We start from the raw sequence: 26,402 nt of genomic DNA, 5'->3' as shown, positions 1-26,402 counted from the left end.
TCGGACTCGGGGTCTCGAACCCGAATGCCTCCCTCCACCACCGGCCTCGCGAGTCCTGCAGTGAGTGGTAAGTTCTGGTGGTGAAGACATCTTCTGTTTACCTGCTTTACTTTGAATATTTAAAATGTGTTGTATTGTTTACTAAATATTTGTATAACTATATATATGTATAACTATATATATGTATAACTATATGGGACGTGTGGGATTGCACTATCCTCCCCACATCCTGGAATAAATTATTATTATTATTATTAATGTTATTCTTGTTTTACAAAAAGATACCTCTGTATTATAAATGTGTTGTATTATAACTCTATGGTTTATACCTGATTGTAAAATTTTATTTTCCGTTTCGGAATGAATGAAAAAAAATCTTACTGATTTTATTTTTCAATGCTTTTTATGTCTTATGAATAATACGGGGGGATTTTGCGATATTGCTGATTCTTTTAACTGTTTGTAACAATTTGTATAATTTAATTTTTCAATTCGCAATTTAAAAAAAAAATATTACATTTTTTTATGTTCATTTTTTTTATGTTTTATCTTGATTTAAAAAATTCAATACGAAGATATTTTGAGTTTATTTATGATTCTTTTGACTGTTATGCCTATTTGTACATTTTTTTTTTCGGATTCAGAATTTAAAAAAAAACTTACTGATTTATTATTTTTATGTTCAATTCTTATGTTTCTTTTGTTTCATGATCTTGTTTTAAAAATCAACACGTTGGCATTTTGAGATATTGCCGATTAGTTTAACGGTTTTTATGTAAAATCTCAATGATTTATCGCAATTCTTTGATGTTTTATATTTTTATTTTAGCCCCTCATATTTGTAGGCGCTAGGTACCTACTGTAAGTAAAAATTATTGTTTTATTTTAAAGTTTTATTTTAATTATCGTTCACTATTTTTATTTTTTGTGTTATTAAAAATACAAATTTCAGTGGTGTCTGTCTGTGTATCCGTAACTCTGGTTCAATGAACTCTAGAATATGGATTTGCTTTGATTTTAAAAATTGGAACTGATTGTCAACTGGTATTGGAAAGATTCAGACAAGCGATAAATTAGGTACCAAGATTATTTTATTCAATAATTGTTTATTTAAAATGGCTATCTTTTGTTAAAATTTTTTAGCTATGTCGTAATAGTGTTCATTCGAAAGGCAAATTTCTGGCAAATGTTTATTTTGAATGATCCTGAGACATATATATGTATATATTTGTGAAACCAAAAGGAAAAATATACAAATCAAGTATATAATATACACAAATCCTACAATAATATATTGAACAAAGTGTGTATGTATTGTAAAAGTAAAAAAAATGGACTGGAATAAATAGATATTAAAACATGTTGTTAATTGTTAAAATTTTAATAGTTCAATGCTGTACCTAACTACTTCCTGACTTTGTTTTTAAAACATCTCGCCTTTACTGAGTTTCATTTGATAGAGGCTTCGACCAAGTACCTTTATCTATATCGATGGACAGAGATTATGAAAACGACAAATTCTCAACGACAACCGAAATTTATGTTACTACATTTGATTTATTACTGCTTACGCGTGTGCTAAAATTATCATCTGGAACTTGGAACCTAATACTACATCCGTTACGGCCTCGCATTAGCCGTAGCCCAATCAGCTGGAACACGACAAGACACGAATGGATTTCGTTGAACTTCGCCAAAATGTAAACTGCACAACTCGCGACTCGGGTGCGATGGGTGACGGGATTGACTCCGTGTTCTCGTGTGGGTCCGAGTTCTTGTGCGGGTCCTTGTCCTGCTACGGGTCCGAGTTCTTTCGCGGGTTCTATCAGAGTCCGAGTGCCGAGTCCTTGGCCGGACCCGTGCGTCCCGGTAGTCGCCCAGTACCCAGTCCGCACCCAAGAACTCGGACCCGGGACCCACTCCAAGAACTCGAGTTCTTTTAAAAGGAAGCAGTCCTCGGATGCCTCCGGAAAAATGCAGAACTCACCCACCTCTAATTCACATACTAAATTACAGAGAATAGTACAGCAACATAAGGAATGCAACAATATAAATCTAAGTATAATGGTATAATCAGTAAATAGTAGTAAGGTTAAAAGTATGAAAAAAGAGATATAAATAAAATATAAGTAGCAATCTGTAGTATAGTATTAAGTCAAAGTAAGAAATTATATGTAATAATATACAATAAAGTAGTATAAGCAAGAATGAAGTGCTTATAAAATGTCTGAAAGGCAATAAGAGTTTGTAAAAAATAAAATAAAATAAAATTAGAAAGGTATATTATACTATTAGAAAATGAAAAGAATAAAATAAATACTATTTTATAATATGAAAAGGAAACAAAAGTAATAAATGGGAGAATCACGTGTATAATAATAATGTGCGACATTGCTTGACAGTCCGATAAAGTTTTACATAGTACCTACCTATGATGACTATGATATATAATGCACTGATATCAGCTTCTACCTATCGAGTACTAGTAGTTTTTAATCTGAAGTATATAAACATTATGATAGTATGGTATTATTCGACAATTTTTGTTTTATGCATCTTTTATACAGCGGCGTAGCTACCTAGGGGCTACGCGGGGCAGTGCCCCAGGGCCCTCAAGCTCAGGGGGCCCTCGAATCCTTACCAGAAATCTCGACCAAACTGAACTTTTGGAAATTTCTCCCATTTTCAAAATAAATATGACAGGTTGCAACTTGCAACCCCACTTTAATCATGACAACTCAGTTGAAAGAAATTCAAAAGTTATGCCTAGGGAATTCCCCTAAATTCTTTCTGTAGGTTGGCAGTGTTGTCAATTTGACGGGTAGTGATATGTGCGTCATTCCCCAACGACAATTGTAGCGGATTAAAATATGGATAAAAAGAAGAAACCCAGTGGTACATTTAAACGCAAACAACGTCAAGAAAGAGAAGATAGTAAACAAAAATTGCCAAGTTTTTTAGTCAGCCTTCTGCAAGTACATCTGGCCAAAATATTTCTATTGATAGTGACTCAAATAATGTGGTAACTGCAGTATTGGTTGAGAAGCCTACTGAAGAAGATTCGACAATTATTGCAGTTGGAGATACCTCCGCCGCCGATCATGTGAACGTGCATGACACACATAAGAACGGAGGGTTTGGAGCAGTTTGGAGGAACCACAGACCTCTACATTTTTAGAAAATGTGTACGATAAATCTTCTTATGATTTGGGAAACTTCACGAACAAAATAAAATGATAACGAAAAACGTCAAATTCTTGATATGGGGCCTTTACAGCCTTCAGGACCTTTTCCAACAGACATCAACCAGAACAAAATGTGTTTTTCAAAATCGTACTACTTTTCGTGTTCTAAATATGGGCCAGTTAATCGTTTTTGGTTGTGTTATTCCAAAATACTACACGCTGCCTAAAGCAGAGTACCTACTTACATTGTGCCACTCATTATTTAAATTTGGTGATAAATGATGCAGATTTTTTTTGCAACGTTGCAAGATTTGTATAATTTTTTCGGAAACAGCATCAAACTTTGGGATCTACTGTCAAAATTCACTGGTGAATCGGACACCACTCTAAAAAAACTAAATCCGACTAGATGGTTTAGTAGGGTCAATACGATATCTGCAATAAAACTTCGTTATTTTGATATTATCAAAGCATTATCAGAAATAGTTCTAAAGAGTCCTAATAAAGATGAGTGTAGTGAAGCAGAGAGTATTAAAACAAAAATGCTATATTTCGAGTTCGTGTTGCTTTGCGAATTCATGCACAGTGTATTAAACGACATCAAGTAAGCATCCAAAACTTTACAAAAATGCGACATCAATTTGGGCGAGGCGAGTAAAGTTTTAGCAGAGACCAAAGCAAAGTTGCAAATTTATAGAAATGATTTCGAATTATTCAAGTGCAAAGCCAGTGGAACTGCAAGAAAATATGGTATTGATACCCATTTTCAAGAAAAAAAGGCAAAGAAAAGTTAAAAAACATTTTGATGAATTAGCTGCTGATCACCGATTTCCAAACCGAGAAAAATATTTAAAATTGAGATTTTCAATAATGTACTAGACACAGTAATATCTCAATTAGATACACGTTTTATTGGTATGAGTGCAGTCTGTCATATATTCGATTTTCTAACACCAACATTTTTATTACATGTTGATGAAGCAATTTTATTACAAAAGTGTGATGAATTCCAAAGAAAATATTCAGATATAATAGGCCCTAGTTTTTCACTTCAATTTATTAATATTTACCATCTAGTTTTACCTCAAGTAACTCAAGCTTGGACTGTTCACCAATTATGTAAGGAAATAATGAGCAAATATGGAGTGCTAGAATGCGACCTAACGGAAGTATTTACAGCAATGTTATTATTCTTTACAATTCCTGTCACTTCTGCAGCAGCTGAAAGGTCATTAAGCAAATTAAAAATAGTAAAAAATTATTTAAGAGCAATAATTATTAGCCTGAACCACTCATCCACATTGAAAAATCTCCTGATAAAAGATACATGACGCCAACGGGACTTGACGGGTTCGAGATTTTTCAATGTGGATGAGTGTTTCAGGCTAATAATTATTGCTTATAAAAAATAATTGTTACCCTTTGTGCTATGCATGAAAAATCTTGTCTTAAACATTAGTTTACCAAAAAAAAAAAAAATTAATTATTTAAGAAATAAGATGGGCCAAACTCGACTCCGACATTTATCGCTAATAGCAATTGAAAACGAAACCGCATCAAGCCTGGATTTAAAAGAAGTCATTGATACTTTTGCGAAAACTTAAGCTTGGAAAAAATTGTAAGTATAATTGTTATTTAGTCAGTTGGTAGGCCCGACCTTTTTATAATAAACCCTTGAATCTTCTCTATTTCGTTTTATTAGCCAAACCTACACCAAGTATTAATTGTAATTTATGTTGTTAATGTTTAATATTTTTATTACCTGCCCTGCAGTCTGCAGTGCACAAAAAGAGCTTAAGTAGTTTAGCATTTTTAAAGTGTTTGTATATTTCATATTTTTATTTCATAAAACCTAATCAGTTTACATAGCAGTGGGGCCCCATTTTTTAATTTGCCCCAGGGCCCTTGGTTACCTAGCTACGCCACTGCTTTTATATGATAATAGACAATCAGCGTGATCGATGTTGGAATATTCATTGCCTAATCTGTGCAAGCGATGGATTATTGAATTTTGTTCTGCGTTTGTTCCAGTATTGTTGCAATAATAAACTGACTTGAGTCTAGTTGGTCTACAGGGAACATGGTAGTTTATCAACGAAGTTAATTCAGGGGAGTCAAACCGGTGATTGATTATTTTAAATAAAACAATTAGATCATTAAGTATTCTTCTATGTTTTAACGATAAGAGATGCATTAATTGTAATAATGAATCGTAATCAATGTCGTCAGAGGGAATTCCTAATTTGAAGTTAATTGTTCTGAGAAATTTATGTTGGATTCTTTCAATGGAGTTTGCATGGTTTTTGTAGGAAGGGTTCCATATAGACGAATTATATTCTAATTGACTTCTGACTAGAGTTGTATAAAGTAATTCTAATGTATGGATATTTTTGAAATCTTTAGATATTCTAGTAATGAAGCCCAACATTTTCATTGCTTTACTAGTAATGACATTTATGTGATTATTAAATGATAATTTACTATCAAAGATAATACCGAGGTCCCTAATTTCAGGTACAGATAGTAAAATGTGGTTGTTCAGTGTATAACTATATTTGATGGGGTTTTTTATTCTGAAAAAACTCATAATTTGACATTTTTTAATATTGAGTGTAAGTTTGTTAATGGAATTGATTGTTATAAAATATTAATTGTGTTTTAGGTCGAAAATGGATACTACTAACTGTCCTACTATTTTTTATATTTTTTAACATGTCTACGTACTCTCGGATTACGCAGATTGTAATATAATGTGCTTGTTATTAAAATATAATATTTTCTTTTGACTTTATGTCCGGGTTAAATCTTCCCCACAGGAAAAACTAAACCCTTCCACACACTTTTAGACAAATGATCATCTAGTCAATCCACATTATGCAATTGCATTATATAAGCATAATAAACACAAAATAATACAAATACAATACATCAAATCACCAGAGATCAAATGGGAAAATAATTCACCGACTCCAGTGTACTGGACGGGAGTCCGCACAAGACTAGATTTGGGCGTTGGGTCCAAACCGTGTCTTCAACCGATGGGAATGCTCCTTTACGGCCGATGATGATGATAGTTGTATGAATTATTGCAATCTGCCTCCCGCACCCGGTGCTCGGTGAATGTTGGGAACTGGGTGTGCTGTCGTCTCTGCTCGCTTCTGGCGTTGGCGGTTTTCCTAGGCTGGGCCAACTGGTCTTGAAGAGGTAACACCAGAAGGTTTGGAGCAGAAGACTAGGCGAGGTGAGGCAGTTGGTGGGCAGGAGTCACTTGTAGAAATAAAAAACGCTTGTTTTGATGGTAAAGTTGAACTGATTTAATATTTTTAATGTCGCTACTTATATTCTATAAGGTTGACTCGCAGCCGACATTTGGCTGTCCGAAAAAGGGTGGGAATTCTACCCGCGCCACAAACGCGTACATAAGCCACCGTAAAATGTTGCATATTCATTTTGCTGGTGGATTAGCTGAAAGCAGACGCTTGAATTTGAGAGTTTGCAAAGATTTTGCAAGCTTGCCTGTATTACAATTACATAGCATTTATAACCATGTGTATCTTGACAACTAGATTTTTAGTTTGTCAAGATACGACAAAAATTAAGAAATGTTTGTAAAATAAAATTGTAAAAATGATCTTGAAGCTATCAAATTTGTAAAATGGTTATGGCAGTATTTTTTGCAGGTCCCCCGTGACATAGCGCTCCGAAAGAGGAAAGATTCACTATGCTGCGAGGTTCCTGGAATTTTTTTGAGGCAAATATGTAAAAATAATCATACAAAAATGGTTACATAAAATCGTTAAAAAACGGAAATTTAAATATCTCCTCAGTGGTAGCATATCGCAAATACTTTTTATTTAACTACCGCCGAGGAGATATACAAGTTAAATTAGGTATTAGTAAAATTTTGTAAATTATAATTTGTTAGTAAAATTTGTATACAGAAAAATCTGAACATCGTACCGCTCGGCCGGGGTACGTGCGCGATACGATACCGATGCTTTTCGGGGTCTGAATTTTTGGGCAATTTTGGCCAAAACGGGATATAAATGAGCAGTGGCGGGGTGTGAGGAATTTGCCAGTGGCGTGGAGTTGGCACATTTTATAAATGTAAACATATTTTGACAAAATGAAAAAATGTGACCAACAACGTCCGTTACATCCAGATATTTTCATATCAGAGGGTTCGGCTCGGTAGAACTTCTAATTGGACCTATAAATCCTACTGATCCCTCAATAAAAATATTTAAAATACCTGTTCCCTAGTATTACGCACTTGTACTTAGTTACAAGTGAAGGTATGCCTTATATATTTAATCAGGCCTCCAAAAAATTGGGCGTCTTGTACAGAGCTAGGAGATTCTTCAACAGTGACTAGCTGCTGACCCTGTACAAGTCTCAAGTCCGCTCAACTATTGAATTTGGGAGCCACCTTTGGGCTGGTGCCCCAAAATACTTAACACATTGTAATCGGATCACGTATTAATACGTTTTTAGCAAATTAATGCTAGAGGGCGGATCACGTATTTATACGTTTTTGATAGATTGTTAGTGGAGCGCGGGTCACATTAAAATACGGGTTCCAATATACTTGAGTTTTCGCTATATAGCGTCTGTAGGGTTGTAGCCATGCAATAATAATTTTTATTTTACATTTAGAAATAATTTTTGTGTATAATTTGTAAAATAAAGGATGTTATGTAAAAAAAATTTTTTTTTTTTCAAAACTTTCCTACTTTATGTGAAATTCTGCACTAGTTTAACGATGAAGAATACATTTCTAATTATAATAAAATAAAATGAAATAAAATAAATAATTTGCAAAAAGAATTATTGAAATCAAACAAATATTTTTGAAGTTATCGCAATTTTTCTAGAGGTCTACGTTAGTGCGAAATTACGCGAAAAATCACCCGTTACCAGCACTAGTACGCTGCCGAAAACTGCCCGATCAAAATGTGTTAATAAACCTGCTTGAATCTGTGCAAAGGAGAGCGATCCGTCTGATTAACAATCCGTTGTTAACAGACGGATTGCCTTCTCTAATGCATAGACGCAATGTAGGCATGCTGTGTCTGTTCTACAGGTATTTCAATGGAGCCTGCTCCAAGGAGCTAGCAGCATTGATTCCTGATGCACCGGTGCACGTGCGCGAAACTCGACGGACACGAACTGAACACCCGTTCACGGTTGACGTTGGCTTCATGAGAACGGGCCGTTTTTACGACTCGTTTTTGTCGGCTCGTATGTGGAACGAGCTATCGGCATCTGTTTTTCCTTCCTCCTATAATCCGAGCCTCTTCAAGGCCCGCATTAACAAATCCCTTCCTACAGCCCCCACCTTATTCCGCCTCACAACGCCGCCCAACCGGGTGGTGACATAGTTCCCCTGTCTGTACATTGCACAGGCAGGGACACTCTTGTGAGGTGTCACATAAAATTTTTTTTAAAAAATGCCAAAAATCCAAGTAGTCGAAAGGTTCCCCACATTTGCGGGTAATCCGTAAAGTTAGTTTCCTCTAACCCAAATGGGTTAGAGGAAACTCTTTTCAGCGTCTTGTGGCCAAATACGTCCAAGACTCGCATTACTCGCAAGACGCGAAATACTCGCAAGACGCGCATACTCGCAAGACGCGCGATACTAAAGGCCTGAACAAACCGCCGCGTTCAAAGCGCGTCCGCGATCCCGTGCACGGTGGCGATCAGATGTTGTGTATGAACTTGTAGCAACGTGTTCACATCGAAGCGTTCTCAGATTGGCCGCGGCGTCCTGTGCAGCGTCTGGACGCGGCGATCGCTCGCGTCCGCGATCAGTTGCTGCTTGCAGGATCTGAACGCTGCACGCATCTCTGAGTTTGTGGTATTTCTCATGATGTCGGATACAAATACAGAGAGAATGATCAACGAAATTAGCATCTGCCGATGGTTTTTTCATGTTTTCAGCAATTAAATTACAATTACTATCACTTTTGATATAAAATTTAATAAACATAATCGATTAGCTATGAATATTCATATTTTTCCGATATTAAATCGCTTATTTTGAGATGTGTATTGACTACACAGCGCCGGAACGCGTGTATTTTTTTAGCACAGTTCTATGTTTATATTTTGTACAAAAGAAGTTGTAATTATTATATATGTGTTCGATTAATTTGTTTTATGTAAGTGTAAACCATTCTTATTTAATTTTGTCCCCATTAATCTGATATTTAAAACATTGAAATCGAAAGAAACTCTTGTAATTAAAATTAATTAAAAAATAGTTTATTCAAATATACATAAATTCTAACAAAACTGCATTATGGGTTTCATTTTATCCTACCAACCCGTCGAAATTATTGAAGTGAAACTTCTTTAGGCGCGTAATGGATTTTCGATGGACGGAGTAAAACCGAGTCAGGATCGACACGAAAATGCGGGTACCCCCACCACCGCTCACCGTTCACTGTCCCTCTCTCACCATATGCGCTTGTTGAGGTGGGGGAGCCGCTCACGAACGTTCTCTCTCTTCTCTTCTTTCCTCTCTCTCAGACACCAGCGAACTGCGCCACGCCAAGCATCAGCTGCTTGGTTAGTATACTGCGTCGTGAGTGTAATACGAGTGAAATACGTAATTGATTGTGGTTCATACGGTTTAACAAAAGAAGTTTCACTTCTGTCTTGCGTAGGCTTGACACACCCACTTTTTTATCTTACCAAACCGTCTTTTAAGTAAATTTACACTTTTCAGGGGCTTTTTCACCATCTTCCCAATAGCTTATCTACCCTAATAACGAATATTATTAAAAAATATATATATATACTTGCAGTGGTTAAAAAAATCGGCCAACTTATTCAATATATAGCCACTATACATAGGTTCGATTACCGAATTATAAACTCCAACTTAATAAATAAATAAACCGTAAATCGAAAATATTCGTTATTAGGGTAGATAAGCTACTAGCTTCATCATCTGCAATAGCCGCTAAAAGTAATAATTCTTTTTCAGATTCGTCTCCAAACATGATTATGATTATTTAAATGGTTCCCGCTCCGAGCTATACCTACCACACAACCGACACGAACGTACGAATGCCACGGACGCCAGCTGATCGCTAATTGATCGCTAGTTTGGTGTGAACGGTTCTGCACGCACACAGGACGCTGACCGTGCACGCCATCGCGGACGCAAAATGATCGCGGCGGTTTGGCCTTGCCTTAAGAAAAAATACCAAGTACGAAAGTATCTTTGAGATATCTGTTCCAAACATCTGTTCTAGTATATACGCTTCACCTCTATGGTTTATTGGGTGTTTTTTTATGGTCTCTAGTCGTGTGTTGACGGCTGTCAAATTTCTGTGATTTTCTTTTTACATGTTTTTGTCTATGCAGCTCGCTTCTGTTTGTTTTTGTGTTGACATGGTGTTGACGGTTAATGTATTACTTGAAAACGCGAATTACTGCAAGTATTACGTTGGAATATATCTAATAGATACTGTTTCGTCCCCAACTATTTAATTTTTTATATAATTATTTGATAACTTTACCATCGAGATAATATGTATTTTTAACTCAGAATCGCTGGCCACGCTTAATACGAATTCTTTTAAAATAAAACCTTCCTAGCCGTTCGTTTTGTTTCCTTAATAATGAACTTATAGGCGGGATATGTGAAAAAATTATTATGGTCTGTAATTGTTGTGCTTTTGGTATATTGGGTTTTTTTGAAGTGATTAGAGAGGAGGGGAGGATGTGTTATTAGAATGGCTGAGAAGTCACGAAGTAATCCGGCGGGAAAAAAGTGTGGATCGTTTGTAGTTTTACCAATGTTTTATATAGATGTCGAAAGCTACAATAGAGAGTGCCGGTCACAGACTTACAATCAGGTGAATTTTTCTGTTTCGGCAAGAAAAGGTACCTTTTTGCTAAATTAAACCTTTCTCTACAAAAAATATGCACATTTATGTTATTTTGGGCAATTTTGCGGCCACCGAGAACAACCTCAATCATGAAAGAACTTAATATGAGTAGTGAGACCGTCATAAATTGGTCTTCGTTATGCAGGGAAGTTTGCATCATTTGGTGCTACAAAATGAAACGAAAAAAAATGGAAGTGTTCATGTATCACAGTGGAGATTGAAGAGGCTAAAATTGCCAAAATAAAGGGCGAAAAATTGCTGGAAAATGGGTATTCGTCGGTTTTGAATGAGAATTGAAAAAAAAATTCATCTGTGCAGTGGAAGATCGTTCGAAAGAAACTCTTCTAAAAGTAATTAAAGAATACATATTGCCAGGAACCTTAATTATATCGCACTGTTGGAAAGCCTACAACTGCCTCGAAAACGAAGACTTCGTTCATTTAAGCGTCAATCATAGTATATCTTTTGTAGATCAGGAGACGGGAGCTCATACTCAAAATATTGTGCGCTGTTGGAGGGACGCGAGAGGAAATATGTCGAGATTTGGAAGGAGTGAGGCACATTACGAAGGATATCTTTGTGAATTTCTTTGGAAGAGATCCCTTCCCAAAAATAAAGATAGAATTCCCAGTATTGTGATAGTGGATGTCTTGATTGCAAAGTAGCCTGATGTTAGTGTGAGTTGATTGTTGGGTAATTTGTAGGGTGGTGGTCGTGATTTCATGTTGGGGAAGGACGGATTGGAAGGATACCGGAAATTGAATAGATCTCCTTTACATGTGTGTCCCATGTAAGACCAAGAACATTTCTGAGAGCTCGGTGACCACCTGTATGGGAAGACCCCCATATTGACATTTTGGCATTCCTGATATTTTGTACTAAATATCAAATAGGTTGTTAGGCAAGTTTTTTTATATTTATACGTTTATAACCTCTGGTTAGGTTTTTTAGGTTGGCTGTACTAAATAACCTATAATATTAATAATACGTCCAACTCCAGCAAAATGTTGGCATGCTGCCATCAGAATGTATGTGAAAAGTGGGTATTATTGATATTATAAGGTATTTGGCAGTCCCTACCTACTGAACATCACATCATCATACCCATATGTCAAATATGAAGGATTTATGCCTACATTAATATTAGATTATTTTCCCTCATTGTAGATCCAAATAGTCATTTCTTATTTTCTATTAAGTTTATAATTCTTCAACAGATGTATAAAAAACGAGCTTCTAACGGGCAGCTGGAGTATTTGGTGGCTCGGATGGAAGAGATGCCAAGTTTGGCCACAGGGCGGCCCCTAGGGAAAAATGACCGCAGACAAATTGAAGATGGCTGGGTGTCCCTGGCAACAACACTGAATGCCATCAGATTTGGAACGGAAAAATCAGGTGAAAAATGGCAGCAAGTATGTACAAATTGTATTTTATCAATGGAAAGACCGACCAAGGCTCTTATAAATCGTCAAGCCGTCTTGGTAAATATACAGAAAAGTGGGAAACGGTTATTAAACACATTTTGTTTTAAATTAGATAACAGTGAGAAACAACTATTTCAGTAACCGAAAATGGAAAATATTGCATTTTAACAGCTAACTATGTTAAAAAAACGGATAATTGATGTATTTTACTAAATTAACCTAAAACTTTTACATCAATAACAATGGCCGTCAAGTGAACAATCGATTTTAATTTTAGCCAAATACTTCTCAGTATTTTTTTTTTAATGCGTATTAACTGTGTTCCACTTTTCTGTTTATTTACCCAATATTTAGGAGTAAGATGGTACAATATATCAATATCTAAAAATACATCAACTTATAATGATATATTGTACCCTTAATCTACATACTACCCTCAGGCCTCTGGCATATTGACCGTTATATTTCTTAAAGACGCTGTCAGATGGTCGGGGAATTTTTTCGTATTTCCGCTTTGCAATAAAATCCAAATAAATGGAATATTTCTGAAAGTATCCCAAAACCGTTAACTAAAACTACTACTAACTGTTAATTAAAACTACCGACTACTTTTAACTAAAACTACTACCAACTGTTAACTAAAACTAGTGTTAACTAAAACTACTACCAACTGTTAACTAAAACTACCAACTACTGTTAACTAAAACTACTACCAACTGTTAACTAAAACCACCAACTACTGTTAACTAAAACTACTACCAACTGTTAACTAAAACTACCAACTACTGTTAACTAAAACTACTACTAACTGTTAACTAAAATTACTTTTTTTTATTTTTTATATTTACTCCACACAGGAGGCCCTGAAGAAAATAATTTCCCTCAGGGCCTATGTCATCTTTGGGGATGCTGTGTGGAGGGTCTTTTTGTGGAGAGGAAGGAGTGAACATGGGTCTTGAAGAGTTCCATGTTGTAGGAGGGAGGAAACACAGAGGCCGGCAGTTCGTTCCACAGCCGAGCTGTTGAACTTAAGAACGAATCGTAGAAGCGACCCGATTTGTACAGGGTCAGCAGTTGTGTATTATCAAAGTATCTGCGGGCCCTGTACAGTACGCCCAGCTACTGAGAGGCCAACTTTACTCTGGCTTTGATGGAGCCCCCGTACCTGAGCTGGTCACTTATAGTTACACCAAGCATATCAATGGAAGGCCTGTTCGGAAGATTGCTTCCGTTGAAGGAGACTAGATTGTCATTTGGATCCCTTTTAGACGTAATCAGACAGGATTGGGTCTTTGAAACATTAAATTCGACGAGATTATTTTTACCCCAGGAGGAAATACTCTCGAGATAACCGTCCATTCTCTGCTTCAAAGCCCTCCGAGCCGTTGGAGTTTGTGTGCCCTTTGGGGGCTTGTCAAACAAAAAGCTATCATGAACTGTACTGTCATCCGCGTAACAATGAATCGGTGCACATGTCAAAAGGTCATTGATGTGCAACAAAAACAAAGTCGGAGACAGAACCGATCCCTGTGGGACGCCAGCATTTATGGAGTGCGAGGAAGAGGTGAAACCGTCAGCAACCGCCTGAATCGACCTATCCCTTAAAAAGTCAGAAAACTACTAACTACTAACTAAAACTACCAACAAATATTAACTAAAACTACCAACTACTATTAACTAAAACTACAACTAACTGTTTTTTAAAAGTGATGAAATATGCTTTTTGAATTTTACTGCCAAAAGAAACATAATTTTCGAAAATTTAAATAATAAACATTACCATCATCTCACTTATTTGTCATTTCATGTATAAAAAATTAACAAAGTTTCATAAATGTTTTCAAATTGCATTCAGAACCTCTGGTTTCATAGACGTGCACATTTCAATTCTTCTGTAGTTACCTTATAGATTGGAATATAAAGTTTGGTGTTTTCTCTTTCTATCGCCGTTTAGATCATATTTTTCACTATGAGGGTAAGAGAGACGCAACAATTTATACGAGACCATATGAGCTGTTCCGAAAAGCGAACAAATTGGCTCTAGGGGTAATAACTATTTGTTCGCAAAACCGAACAAATTAGCTCGAGGGGTTAATGTACATTATTATTATTGTGGTTTTTCTAAAACTATGTTGAATTACATTTACATATAGTTATTTAATAAGTCATTGAATATCCTCCCATAATCAGTGGCAGCTCGTGGCCGTACGGATTTCCTGAAAATCTTCATAGAAAAAATCGAATTTTCGAAAAAAGTAAAAAAATCGTTTTCAGCTACAATATCAATAATGCCATGTTTTGTAATATTAGCACTCTAAAACACCCAAAAGTCTCGAGCCGCCACTGCCCATAACTACGAGCTATCCAACTGAACTTTTGGAGAGAAGAATAATAAGAAAAAGACATTATACAGAGTGTTAAGGAGAAGCTTAATGCTAAATAACTATTTTGATTAATCTTTATAACGACTTGCTGTACATTATGAATACCAAAAAATGTGTTTTAGATAAATTGAAGATTTTCCTATCGTTTCGCTTTAGTAGAATATAAATAAAAAAATAAATTACCAAATAAAAAATATATAAATGTAACTACTAAAAAATATTTTTTTTCATTAGAAATGTATGAACGCATGAAGGAAACAACTTTTAAAAAAAATACAGTATTATAGCTAAGATTATCTGTGACAGTTTCACTTGATTGCATTTTTTGCTTTCTTATAAAATTATTTAAACAATAAATAAAAACCAGTTTTGTGCTTGAAATCGAACGTTTCTAGACTCCGTTTGTCAAGCGATTTTAATGCCTATTACCTACAATATAAGGTATACCAAGAATATACACATTTTTGGCTTGTAGCTTCCTCTTAAGGGAAGTACTCGACTGGCCTTAACAGATGATTCCTGACATTATTTGGAGTAAAAAATGTAGTTGAAATTTTGGTCTCCAATGACATATTTTTATGTTTCACCGGAGACCATAATTTTATTTACATTTTTTACTCAAAATCAGGAATCACTGGTTAAACAATGTTGGTTATTTGAATTCAGTAATGTTGCCTAGTAAAAAAAAATAACATTGTAATGATTGAAACATAGATAATGTTAAACCACGTCGAGTTTCAAATGTAACATTTATAAATTTAGACACCGATAGTAATGGCCAAAAGTAAATGAAAAACCAAGTTCTAGTTAACGAAATATAATTTATTTAAAGCGTGCATTTATAAAAGGACTTTATAAGGGAAAGATTTAATTTAAATCTCAAGGGCGGCCAGGAACTCTAAAATGATTCAGAGTTAATTTACAAAATATCACCATAGTAAAGTTAGTCGAATAATTAATGATTTTATAGGCCACCAGTTTTTTTAAACATAACAAACAAGTTGTCATTTAAATAAGCTATATGATAAACCAAAATGTATAAGGAGAAAAATGCGTTGCATCGCCATGATTCGCCCTGGCCTGCGATTCTGGAGCTAAACGATCAATCGTTTTCGTATGCGCCGTCTTCGAGTGAAAAACTACTAGTCGTCGCGACTAACTTTTTCGAATGTTTCAATTTTACGTATTCTTGAGCGTCGAACGGTCGAAGTTGGTAGAAGAGATGATTATATTGGCACCCCTGTGAATATTGTCTATGTTTCTGATGTTTTTGGGATTTCTATGGTGTGACTGTCAAACAGACAACAGTTATTCGTTATTCAAAACAGAAATGGCTGCGGGACATATTACAAATTGCCAAAAGCAACTCTTAATTGAGCTTGTAAGCTCCGATAAAGACTTAGTAAGTGGGAAATTTTCACCCACTTTTACATTTGCGGAATTCGCGCGGTAAAACAAAAATTGACAGCTAGACTAGATTTTGACAGCTAGACTAGATTTTGACAGCCAATTCCATAGAAACGCCAACAACCTACCACTCGCTGCCCTGTTTCTACTGGTTATACCCAGTAGTTGTCGTGTGGAATGACTTTTGACGTTTGGCGTCGAAGTATGTACCTTCGACCAATTTCGGGAATAGCAACGACGACCAACGTACGTACTTTCGACGGCGATTACGAGCGCCCTCGATTCAGGAATAGAGCCCCTGGTCGCTCTGTGTCCGTAGGGTGCTCCTTGTCACTCCGCTAGATTTGAACTGACAGCCAGTAGCTAGCCAACACGTAGCTCCACCTGTGTCCTTAAGGTGCTCCTTGTCACTCCGCTAGATTTGAACCGACAGCCAGTAGCTAGCCAACACGTAGCTCCACCTGTGTCCTTAAGGTGCTCCTTGTCACTCCGCTAGATTTGAACTGACAGCCAGTAGCTAGCCAACACGTAGCTCCACCTGTGTCCTTAAGGTGCTCCTTGTCACTCCGCTAGATTTGAACTGACAGCCAGTAGCTAGCCAACACGTAGCTCCACCTGTGTCCGTAAGGTGCTCCTTGTCACTCCGCTAGATTTGAACTGACAGCCAGTAGCTAGCCAACACGTAGCTCCACCTGTGTCCTTAAGGTGCTCCTTGTCACTCCGCTAGATTTGAACTGACAGCCAGTAGCTAGCCAACACGTAGCTCCACCTGTGTCCGTAAGGTGCTCCTTGTCACTCCGCTAGATTTGAACTGACAGCCAGTAGCGAGCCAACACGCAGCCCCATCTATTGTGTTGGTAGGCATCGATACGATTGTCTATATCTTCGAATCGATATTAGTAACGGTAGTTGGGGTTTGTTTTATATGTATTCTAACAAAATCTCATTGTAAAATGTCATAGATTTTAGGAGTTAGGCTGGAAATATTGCCACGCATATGTCGGTCGCCTATGTCGTTTGCCTATGTCGTTTCTATAAGGTAATATGTGGGTGAATGAATGAAGAACTGTAGTGCCACGCGATTCGCCACATGCTGCGTACAAGGATCATCGGTTCAGCGTACGCATGGCGCTGTTCCATTTTTTCTCAAAGTTCAAAATTTCACATGCAACCATAGTGTTTTTTTTCTAATTTGACTAATTAATGAAGCCAAGAAGTATTCGTTGATTTAACCACTAATTAATAATTAAGCCTTGAAAGTATTGGTAATTTAGCCACTAATTATTAATTAAGCAAAGAAGTTATTGGTTGATTTTACCACTAATTAATAATTAAGCCATGAAGGTGTTTAGCCACTAATTATTAATTAAGCCAAGAAGGTATTGGTTGATTTTACCACTAATTAATAATTAAGCCTTGAAAGTATTGGTTGATTTAACCACTAATTAATAATTAAGCCTTGAAGGTGTTGGTTGATTTAGCTACTAATTATTAATTTTGCCAAGAAGATGTTGGAGATTTAGCCACTAATTATTAACTAAGCCAAGAAGGTATTGGTTGATTTAACCACTAATTAATAATTAAGCCTTGAAAGTATTGGTAATTTAGCCACTAATTATTAACTAAGCCAAGAAGGTATTGGTTGATTTAACCACTAATTAATAATTAAGCCTTGAAGGTGTTGGAGATTTAGCCACTAATTGTTAATTTCCTTCAATGTTTCAGACTTGGAGAGATTTAAAAAGCAATGTTAAAAAAAAGGCATATCGCTTGAGATTGGGGATAACGAGGAATGGAGGTGGAGCAGACAGTGGGCCCGTCTTAACCCCAATGGAAGAAAGGGTCCTCGCTATCTTGGAGCCCGATATTGCTTTTGAATTGGACGATGCAGGCGATGTAGAGACGACCCAAAAAAGAAGTGAAAGAGAGGGGCTCGAGGCTTCTTTTGATTTGGACGATGTAGGTCTAGAGACTGTACCAGTAAGTTTTTTTTATTTATTAATATATATTTATTCAAAGAGGTTTATAATGTTACATCATTTACAAAAAAGTGTATTTAAATAATAATAATTAGTCATAACGTCGCCCCAGTGCTTAATTGTCCAAACGACCACTTTAGCGAAAATGACTTTTTAACGCAATATTGTTAAGGATCAAATTACGCGTCGTTCAATGAAGAAAAAATAGTTTTATCAGCCTGCTACAATTAATTATAAGCATTTTAAAATGTCAATGTCCACAACAATATTCTAAAAGTGAGTCCTTGTTTGGCCAATCTCCTCACTAGGCCAACCTCCTAGGGTCGAGAATTAAAATTGCGTGCTAGTTTGTTCAAACTCCACCAACCAACCAATTACAGCACGATGCGAGGATCACGTGATGCCGCCATCTTATGTTTTTACATTCCAACGGTGTTTGTTTTATGGTGTTACGCGGAAGTAAAAAAGCATTTAAATATATACCAAGGAGTTTTTGATTGACAAAACAACAGGAAAATGTCAATAACTAATTACAAAAGTGCATACATACGCAGCAGTGCGGAAATAGAGCGGTAAGTGTTGGTTTTAAATATCTCTACCAATACCAAATTTGTTTTGTTTTTTACATCGCAATGAACTTTGCTATACAGCGTGTTCATTTTTCTGTTTTCGCTCAGACTCTATTTTTTGTAAGTTTTTGCTCTCAAAATTGGATTTGTTGACGATTCATATTAAACTTAGTATTTCAATTCGAAATTTTCAGTATATCCGTATTTGTATGTAGCCGTTTGAGATTTACAAATTGATCTATAGTGATAAGGCAGTTTGATGAAATAAATTATAGATATATAATAAATTGTAGTTATATAATAAATTATAGTTATATAATATATTATAATTCTGATTTTTTCCTCATTTGTGTGTTTTTGGGGTTTTGATTACTAATCTGAGTAGGTAATACAAACAAAAAGGGTAGGATTTTAAATTTTAGCCAAAAAAACATGTATAGGTATATTATTCACTGAAATAATTTGCATAAATTTCATATAATTTAAGTGATTTAGTTTTTTGGCCACGCGTACCTACTGTTTAGGCGCAATTCCTAGTTGAAGTTTGATGAATGAATTTGAAATTGACGGCAAAAACGAAAAAGAGTACTAAATTTTACTTTTTATGTGTAGGTATCACATATTATATTTTATGAAATCCACTCTAAATAATAAAATCAAAAAAAGTTACTTGTGGCTTGGTAAGTCAGTTCCTACCTTTGTACCTAATCATAGAATTATGTTTTACTTTTTTTGAATGGTAAATATTCCATAAGCCGCCTATTGCTTAAATGTGCTGTATTTACATAATTTACCCAAACCACGAACCTAATAACCTATTTTGTGCTTGTAAATAGTTGTTTCATGTAGTTATTGTTGAAGCGAAGTGTAGTTTCAATAAGTTATACCAAAAAGTAGGCGGCTTATGGAATAATTACCTTAATGAGTACTATGAGATTTTGTAAGAATGTTGTATTATGTCTGTTTTGTCTACAGGATCACAAAAGTGAAAAAAATATTGTTTTTTGACGACAAAAACAACGATGGACCCAGTGAACCTGAACCTGTTTGTCAAAATAATGTTATTTTCCTTCCTATAGAAACACCACATAATATTCCATCGTTGTCCAATGATAGTTTACATGAATACGATGATATTGTAAATAACGAAACAAACATTAATAAACAGATAATATCACCAACGAGAAAAAGATTAAGGCAACCGGACAAATGGAAAAGAAATATATTAAAAAAACTTAGAGAAGAAGGTGAGAAATATATAAATATTGAAGGGAAATTAAGACCAGAGAATAACGCATTGTGGGATGAAACAACAAATGGCAGAAGTGGAGACGATCTGGCAAGCGCCTCAGTAAAAAATTTAAAGAGCGTTATAGAACATTTACCATCCACTTTTAATAAATTAATATTATGGTCAGATTCGTGCGTGCCACAAAATCGCAACTATCCCGTCGTATGGGATCCACCCAACCCTGCATAGTTGGACTGCGGACTTTCTGAGGGGAAGAACAATTCAAACCGTGGTTGATGGCTCCTCTTCCTCACCGCACCAAATCAATGCGGGGGTGCCACAAGGATCTGTGTTGTCACCGACGCTGTTTTTGTTGCACATCAACGATCTCGTTGAATGTGCACCAATTCCCTGCTACGCTAATGACAGCACCGTTCACGAGGGTTATCTTTTTGACAGGCTTCCTTCCACCTATGATGTCCGAACAGCTCGGGAAGTTTTGAAGTAAAAACGAGATGGTTCGTGCCGGGGGTAAGGCCAACTTGGTCAGTTTCAACGTCTCAAAAACCCAAGCGTGTCTGATTTCGGCAAAGAGGGAGATGAATATACTTCGCATCCACCTTCTTTATTTGATGACCCTTCTTTAAAGAAAGGTAATAAAGTCTCCATCATGAAAGTATATGAAGACGCTATCGTTGATATCTTCAATATATCGTTGATATATTGAAGATAAAGTCTGGTGCAATTTTATGGGAGCACTTTCCCCAATAAAGACTCCATTGAAATGCTTGGAGTTAGTATATCAGACCGGCTCAAGTATCGGGGATCCATAGAAGCCCAAGTAAATCAGGCTTCCAAGAAGCTGGACGTCTTGTACACGGCTGGGAGATTCTTCAACAGTGACCAGCTGCTGACCCTGTACAAGTCTCAAGTCCGCCCAACAGTTGAATTTGGGAGCCACCTCTGGGCTGGTGCCCCAAAATACTTAATTAACCTACTTGAATCTGTGCAAAGGAGGGCGATCCGTCTGATTGACAATCCGTTGTTAACAGACCGATTGCCTTCTCTATTGCATAGACGCAATGTGGGCATGCTGTGTCTGTTCTACAGGTATTTCAATGAACCTGCTCCAAGGAGCTAGCAGCATTGATCCCTGATGCACCGGTGCACGTGCGCAAAACTCGACGGACACGAGCGGAACACCCGTTTACGGTTGACGTTAGCTTCATGAGAACGGGTCGTTTTTACGACTCGTTTTTTGTAAGTCGGCTCGTATGTGGAACGAGCTACCGGCATCTCTCTCCTATAATACGAGCCTCTTCAAGGCCCGCATTAATAAATTCCTTCCTACAGCCCCTACCTTAACCCGCCTCACAACGCCGCCCAACCGGGTGGTTACATACTTCCCCTGTCTGTACACTGGCAGGGACGCTCTAGTGAGGAGTAAGAGATTCAGCCTACTGAGGTCATCTTCAGACTGGTACAGATATTCCTTAAACTGTGGTTTATATACATTAAATTTAGGGAGGGGGATTAAAAGGGGTGGAATGCAATGATTTTATTAAAATTATATGGATATCCCATTTTTGTTGCTATGTCGTAACAACGAAGATGGAAGTCTAAAGATGGTTGATAGGCTAAACCCGGTCACGGTCATTAATAAAAAAAAGTTGGACATTGTTTAATATATTATTATCATGGAAGTAAATTATTATAATGGAACTGTTGAGTACCTGGCACGCGTTTCAATGCCACTCAAAGAAAGATTTGTCCCGCATCCCACGAACCCTCCCCCCTCACGGATTACCCTCACCCTTCCCTCTTTCAGTCCCTACTGCTAAGCTACAAGAAATAATGCACACATTTTTATAACAACTCGAGCGCCACCTATTATACAATCTGAATGCAAATTTCATAATGCCAGAGTTCACCTTTATGGATGGAAACCTTCGACGGCGTGCGCAAAGCAACTCACCAAAGTTTCATCACAATCGGTTGAATGATATAGGAAATAATAAGAGAATCTTTATACAAATTTCAAAACGCTATAGTTCAATATAATATAGGGAAACCTTCGCGGGCGTGAGCACAACTCAAAGTTACAAAGTTTTATCGCAGTCGGTAGAGTGGTATGGGAAATAAGATGTGAATTTGTATATAAATTTCATAACGCCAGAGCTCACTTTTATGTAAAGAAAAGGTATAGGAAGTAAGAAGGAACAAACAAAGAAAATATCGCTTTTATAAATATATACATAACCACGAATTGTCAGTATCCAAAATAGAAATATTGAAAAAAAACTCATCCTGTATATAACTAAAGGTGGTCGTTTGAACAAACAAGCACGGAAAGTTCTACGCAAAAGTTGCCCTATCTCCAATTCCAGTTTGTTCAATCTCCTTTTACAAAATTCTGGTGGTGCGTTTTTGTTCAATCTCCATTTTAAAATGTAAAAAAATGTATCAAAAACTATCCTTAGTCAATTTACAAAGAATTACTTAAACTGATGAGACCTTTAGCTTGACGGAAATATCTTCATCTTAAACACCTGTCATAATGTTTCATTGAAATAATTAAAGAAAACCTCCTCCTGTAAAATTTGCAAATGGTCGTTTGGACAATTAAGCACTGAGGTGACGATAATAGACCCGATATAGTTTTACATGACAAAATTAAAAAAATAACTCATATCATTGATTATCAAAAATCTGTTAATGAATAAATACACAGATTTAGGAAATGAGATAAAAATAATTTGGCATTCTCAGACTATAAAAATATTACCATTTGTTATTTCGGCTACTGGCATTATACCTAGCTCTCTCATTCAAAATTTAGGCATATTAGATCTATCAAAAAATTTATATATAAAAATGCAAAAATCAGTCATTTTAAATACATGTTTTTTAAATACAGGATAGCGAAATTTTTTAAAAATATTTATGTTGAGGGATCAGTAGGATTTATAGGCCCCGTTAGAAGTTCTACCGAGCCGAACCCTCTGATATGAAAATATCTGAAGTCGGTGAATTATTTTCCCCATTTGATCTCTGGTGAGTTGACGTGTTGTTCTTGTATTGTTTTGTATTTATTTTGCTTATATAATGCACTTGCATAATGTTGATTGACTAGATGATCATGTATGGAAAAGTGTGTGGAATGGTTTTGTTATTCCTATGGGGAAGATTTAACCCGGACACAAAATTGGAAATTATTGAGTATAATCTTTATTTTTAAAATTTATTTAATTTTTTTATATGTTAATTGTCAACACCCTGATGGGCCTTTACATGATTATTACATTTTAATTGATTTAGCTATTTTACTGTTTTTCAGGTCAATATTGTAATGGAATTCGATGAATTCGAGGAGAGTTCACAAGTGTCTCCGGATGTGGCGGGTGGAGTGGTTGTAACGCCTGTGACCCCACGTCCCAAAAAAATAATAATTACCACTGAGGCCGTCTCATGTAAGTACATACTCACTGAAATACTAAGTGGTGAGGAGTGTTTGTAAATACTATAAAATGGTATATAACAAATAACATGCTTTAAGATTTTAACAAAAAAATATTTATTGATTATTTTGTTTCAGCTAATAAAAGAGCGCTCTCTTCAGAAGAGCGCCTCTTGCCCGCGGAGGAGAGCAGAGTGGTGAAAGGGGCGAAAGAGGCGAGAGAGGATAGGCGGCTCGACTTGGAGGAAAGGCGGCTCAACCTGGAGGAGAGGCGGCTCGACCTGGAGGAGAGGAGAGAGGCGAGAGAGGAGAGGCAGCTCATCCTGGAGGAAAGGAAAGAGGCGAGAGAGGAGAGGCTGCTCGACCTGGAGGATAGGAGAGAGGAGAGGCGCCTCGACCTGGAGGATAGGAGAGTGGAGAGGCGGTTCGACCTGGTGAATAGGAGAAAAGAGATTCGGCTCGACCTGGAGAAGAGGCGGCTTGACCTGCAGGGTTGGAGAGAGGCGGCTCGACCTGGAGGAGAAAAGATGGCTGGCAGCGGAGGAACTTTTAACGGAATGTTTGCAGATGTTAAAAGAAATAAATGTAATTATAAATATTTATTTTCTATCCATAAATTGTTAAGAATTCCAAGCCTTACTATTTTACCTCGCTGAAGGTTATGATGATACAGACCTGCAACTATTTCCCTTAAATTGTCTTGCATAACATGCAAGTCTGCTGGTTCTAGCATTCTTGAATTCTTGTGCACAATGGCATGAGTATTTACCATTTTGACTGTCATTTGGTGCATAGCGATGAACCCTGTGCATTTGACTCATTTGGTGCGTAGTGATGAACCCTATGCATTTGACTGTCATTTGGTGCGTAGCGATGAACCCTATGCATTTGACTGTCATTTGGTGCGTAGCGTTGAACCCTGTGCATTACACTGTCATTTGGTGACTAGCGATGAACCCTGTGCATTATTAGACTGTCATTCGGTGACTAGCGATGAACCCTGTGCATTTTTGTGTACTTTAACCCACCCCTCTGGCATATTGACCATTATATTTCTTGAAGACCCTGTCAGAAGGTCGCAGAATTTGTGTATACTTCAATAAAATCTAAATAAATGGAATATTTCCTACGAGTAATACCTGTTTGTTTGCAAAACTGATGATGATGCTTGCCAACCCGAAACTGCTTTTAAGATTGGAGTCATCGTGTAAGGCCGGACTGGAAATGCCGAATCTCCCGAAACAAACACATTTACCTAACGAGCGCAGATTGTGTATTTCTTCAATGTCATGTTTCATTGCAAACATCTGTCAAACACTAGCATTGCGCGATGCTCCACCAAATCTTTATTGCACAAACGGACAAAAATTTTAAATTCAAACTGGAGATCTGTAGGCAATAAACTTAATTTATTTGTATTTGAATTATATAAAATAACAATTTAGTACCACGATAGAGTTCTTTTCTATTATAATATGTATCTATTATAATTTCTTCATGGATTCTTGGTTTTATCATTGAAATCTACCATCGATGTATCCTATCACACCAAGAAGTTGAAATTTCTTATGAAAATTTCTAATAACTAACAGTACACAATTTATAATGCAACTAATGAGATATATTTTATTTATTTCAGAATAAGTAACGACTTCTGGTGCGCACCATCTTTTTTTTTAGATTTAAATACATATTTTTTATCAAAACATACATACCCTTGTTTAATTTAATTCCATTGTCTTCTCGTTTTTGTGAATTGTAAGTATTCTGCCGATAAAGCTTTTAATAGCGAAACTATGGCCTACACCATTCCAATGTCAGTGCCAATAATCTCTTGGTATGGTTCTGTTGCAAGGAATAAGTGTTGTTAAAACCTTGAAACCAAATTAAATAAAACATGCGTTAATTAATTATCTTTTTTTTATGTGAATACTGCACAAGAGTCCCAAACAGGAGCGACTCGTGACCATAAATAAACCGCTCACTAGATCGATATCTTCGGGCTTTTTGTATGAAACAAATTGGTCCTAGAAAACCATAGATATGCCAATATATGGACAGTACAATTCTCATTCAGAGTCTACTTATACAAACTATACACCAATGAAAAACTCTGAAAGTATATTCCATAGACTTTCAGAGTTTTTCATTGGTGGATATAGTTAGGCAACAATATGACATCACAATATTCACGGTTCCAATCTTCGATCGGAGTTATACCCCCCTGCTCTTTGGGTGTACTAGAACAGTGGTCTCCAACCTTTTTGTCGCCGCGGACGGTTAAATTAAATGTTAATATTCTAGAACAAGGCTGCCCAACCCCAGGCCCGCGGGCCACATTGTGGCCGAACGAATTATAAGTGGCCCGCGTGAAACATTTTCAAAAAACCCGCCAATCCGCCAATTTGAAAAAGTGTCGCGGGCCCGCGGTAAAACAAACAATGCAGCTTGCGCGCGGTCACCAGTGTTGCCAACGACGGCGATTTATCGCTATTTAGGCTACTCAGAACGAGAATCAGCGACGAAAAAATCTAACCTATTGAACTTACTTTTGAAACAAAAATACACCGGTTTTCGACATAATATTTTTTGCGTCGAAATGGAATCCTGTAGCCACCCCTCCCCCCATGGAATTCGAAAAATTGCTGTGGGGTATCACATATGATGTTCGGGTGTGCGGAATTTTTTCTCAGCGAAGTTCCGTAACAACCCCCCCCCCATGGATTTCAAATATTTTGTGCGGAGCACTTATTTAGATTTTTTTTTGTGGGGAATTATGTTTTATAGAAATTCTCTAACAACCCCCCCCCCCCCCATGGATTTCAAATATTTTGTGGGGAGCACTCGTTTAGATTTTTTTTTTGT

General features: G+C 36.6%; 1 protein-coding gene across 5 annotated transcripts; it reads left to right on the top strand.

The window, feature by feature from the left end:
* The first annotated feature begins 10,561 nt into the window (after positions 1-10,561).
* Positions 10,562-25,244, top strand: LOC149414693 (uncharacterized). Of its 5 annotated transcripts, none has more exons than XM_089643045.1 (6): positions 10,562-10,633; positions 11,791-11,987; positions 12,304-12,498; positions 18,027-18,281; positions 23,418-23,550; positions 23,676-24,957. In XM_089643045.1, exons 3-6 carry the CDS (start codon positions 12,304-12,306, stop codon positions 24,191-24,193), a joined length of 1,101 nt encoding a protein of 366 aa, XP_089499171.1. In that variant the 5' UTR covers positions 10,562-10,633; positions 11,791-11,987; the 3' UTR covers positions 24,194-24,957. The 5 variants fall into 5 exon arrangements, with proteins under 5 accessions (XP_089499171.1, XP_089499169.1, XP_089499168.1 ...); XM_089643043.1 differs by lacking the exons at positions 10,562-10,633; positions 11,791-11,987 and adding exons at positions 10,637-11,053; positions 25,177-25,244 and having other exon boundaries at positions 23,676-24,122; XM_089643042.1 differs by lacking the exons at positions 10,562-10,633; positions 11,791-11,987 and adding an exon at positions 10,637-11,053.
* Positions 25,245-26,402: the final 1,158 nt, after the last annotated feature.

This window comes from Hesperophylax consimilis, chromosome 19 (assembly GCF_061612785.1).
Source record: "Hesperophylax consimilis isolate HC1 chromosome 19, BYU_Hcon_1.0, whole genome shotgun sequence".
Classification (NCBI taxonomy): Eukaryota; Metazoa; Arthropoda; class Insecta; order Trichoptera; family Limnephilidae; genus Hesperophylax; species Hesperophylax consimilis.
Note: the sequence above shows the minus strand (reverse complement) of the source record. Positions and strands in the feature narration are given on the sequence as shown.

What these genes read in the sequence shown, in the direction of transcription:
- LOC149414693 (XM_089643042.1), top strand. Translation starts at nt 10,931, where the DNA reads ATGGCTGAGAAGTCACGAAGTAATCCGGCGGGAAAAAAGTGTGGATCG. An exon ending in TAGGTCTAGAGACTGTACCA is followed by an intron (nt 18,282 to 23,417) that starts GTAAGTTTTTTT and finishes ACTGTTTTTCAG; the next exon opens with GTCAATATTGTAATGGAATT. An exon ending in TACCACTGAGGCCGTCTCAT is followed by an intron (nt 23,551 to 23,675) that starts GTAAGTACATAC and finishes ATTTTGTTTCAG; the next exon opens with CTAATAAAAGAGCGCTCTCT.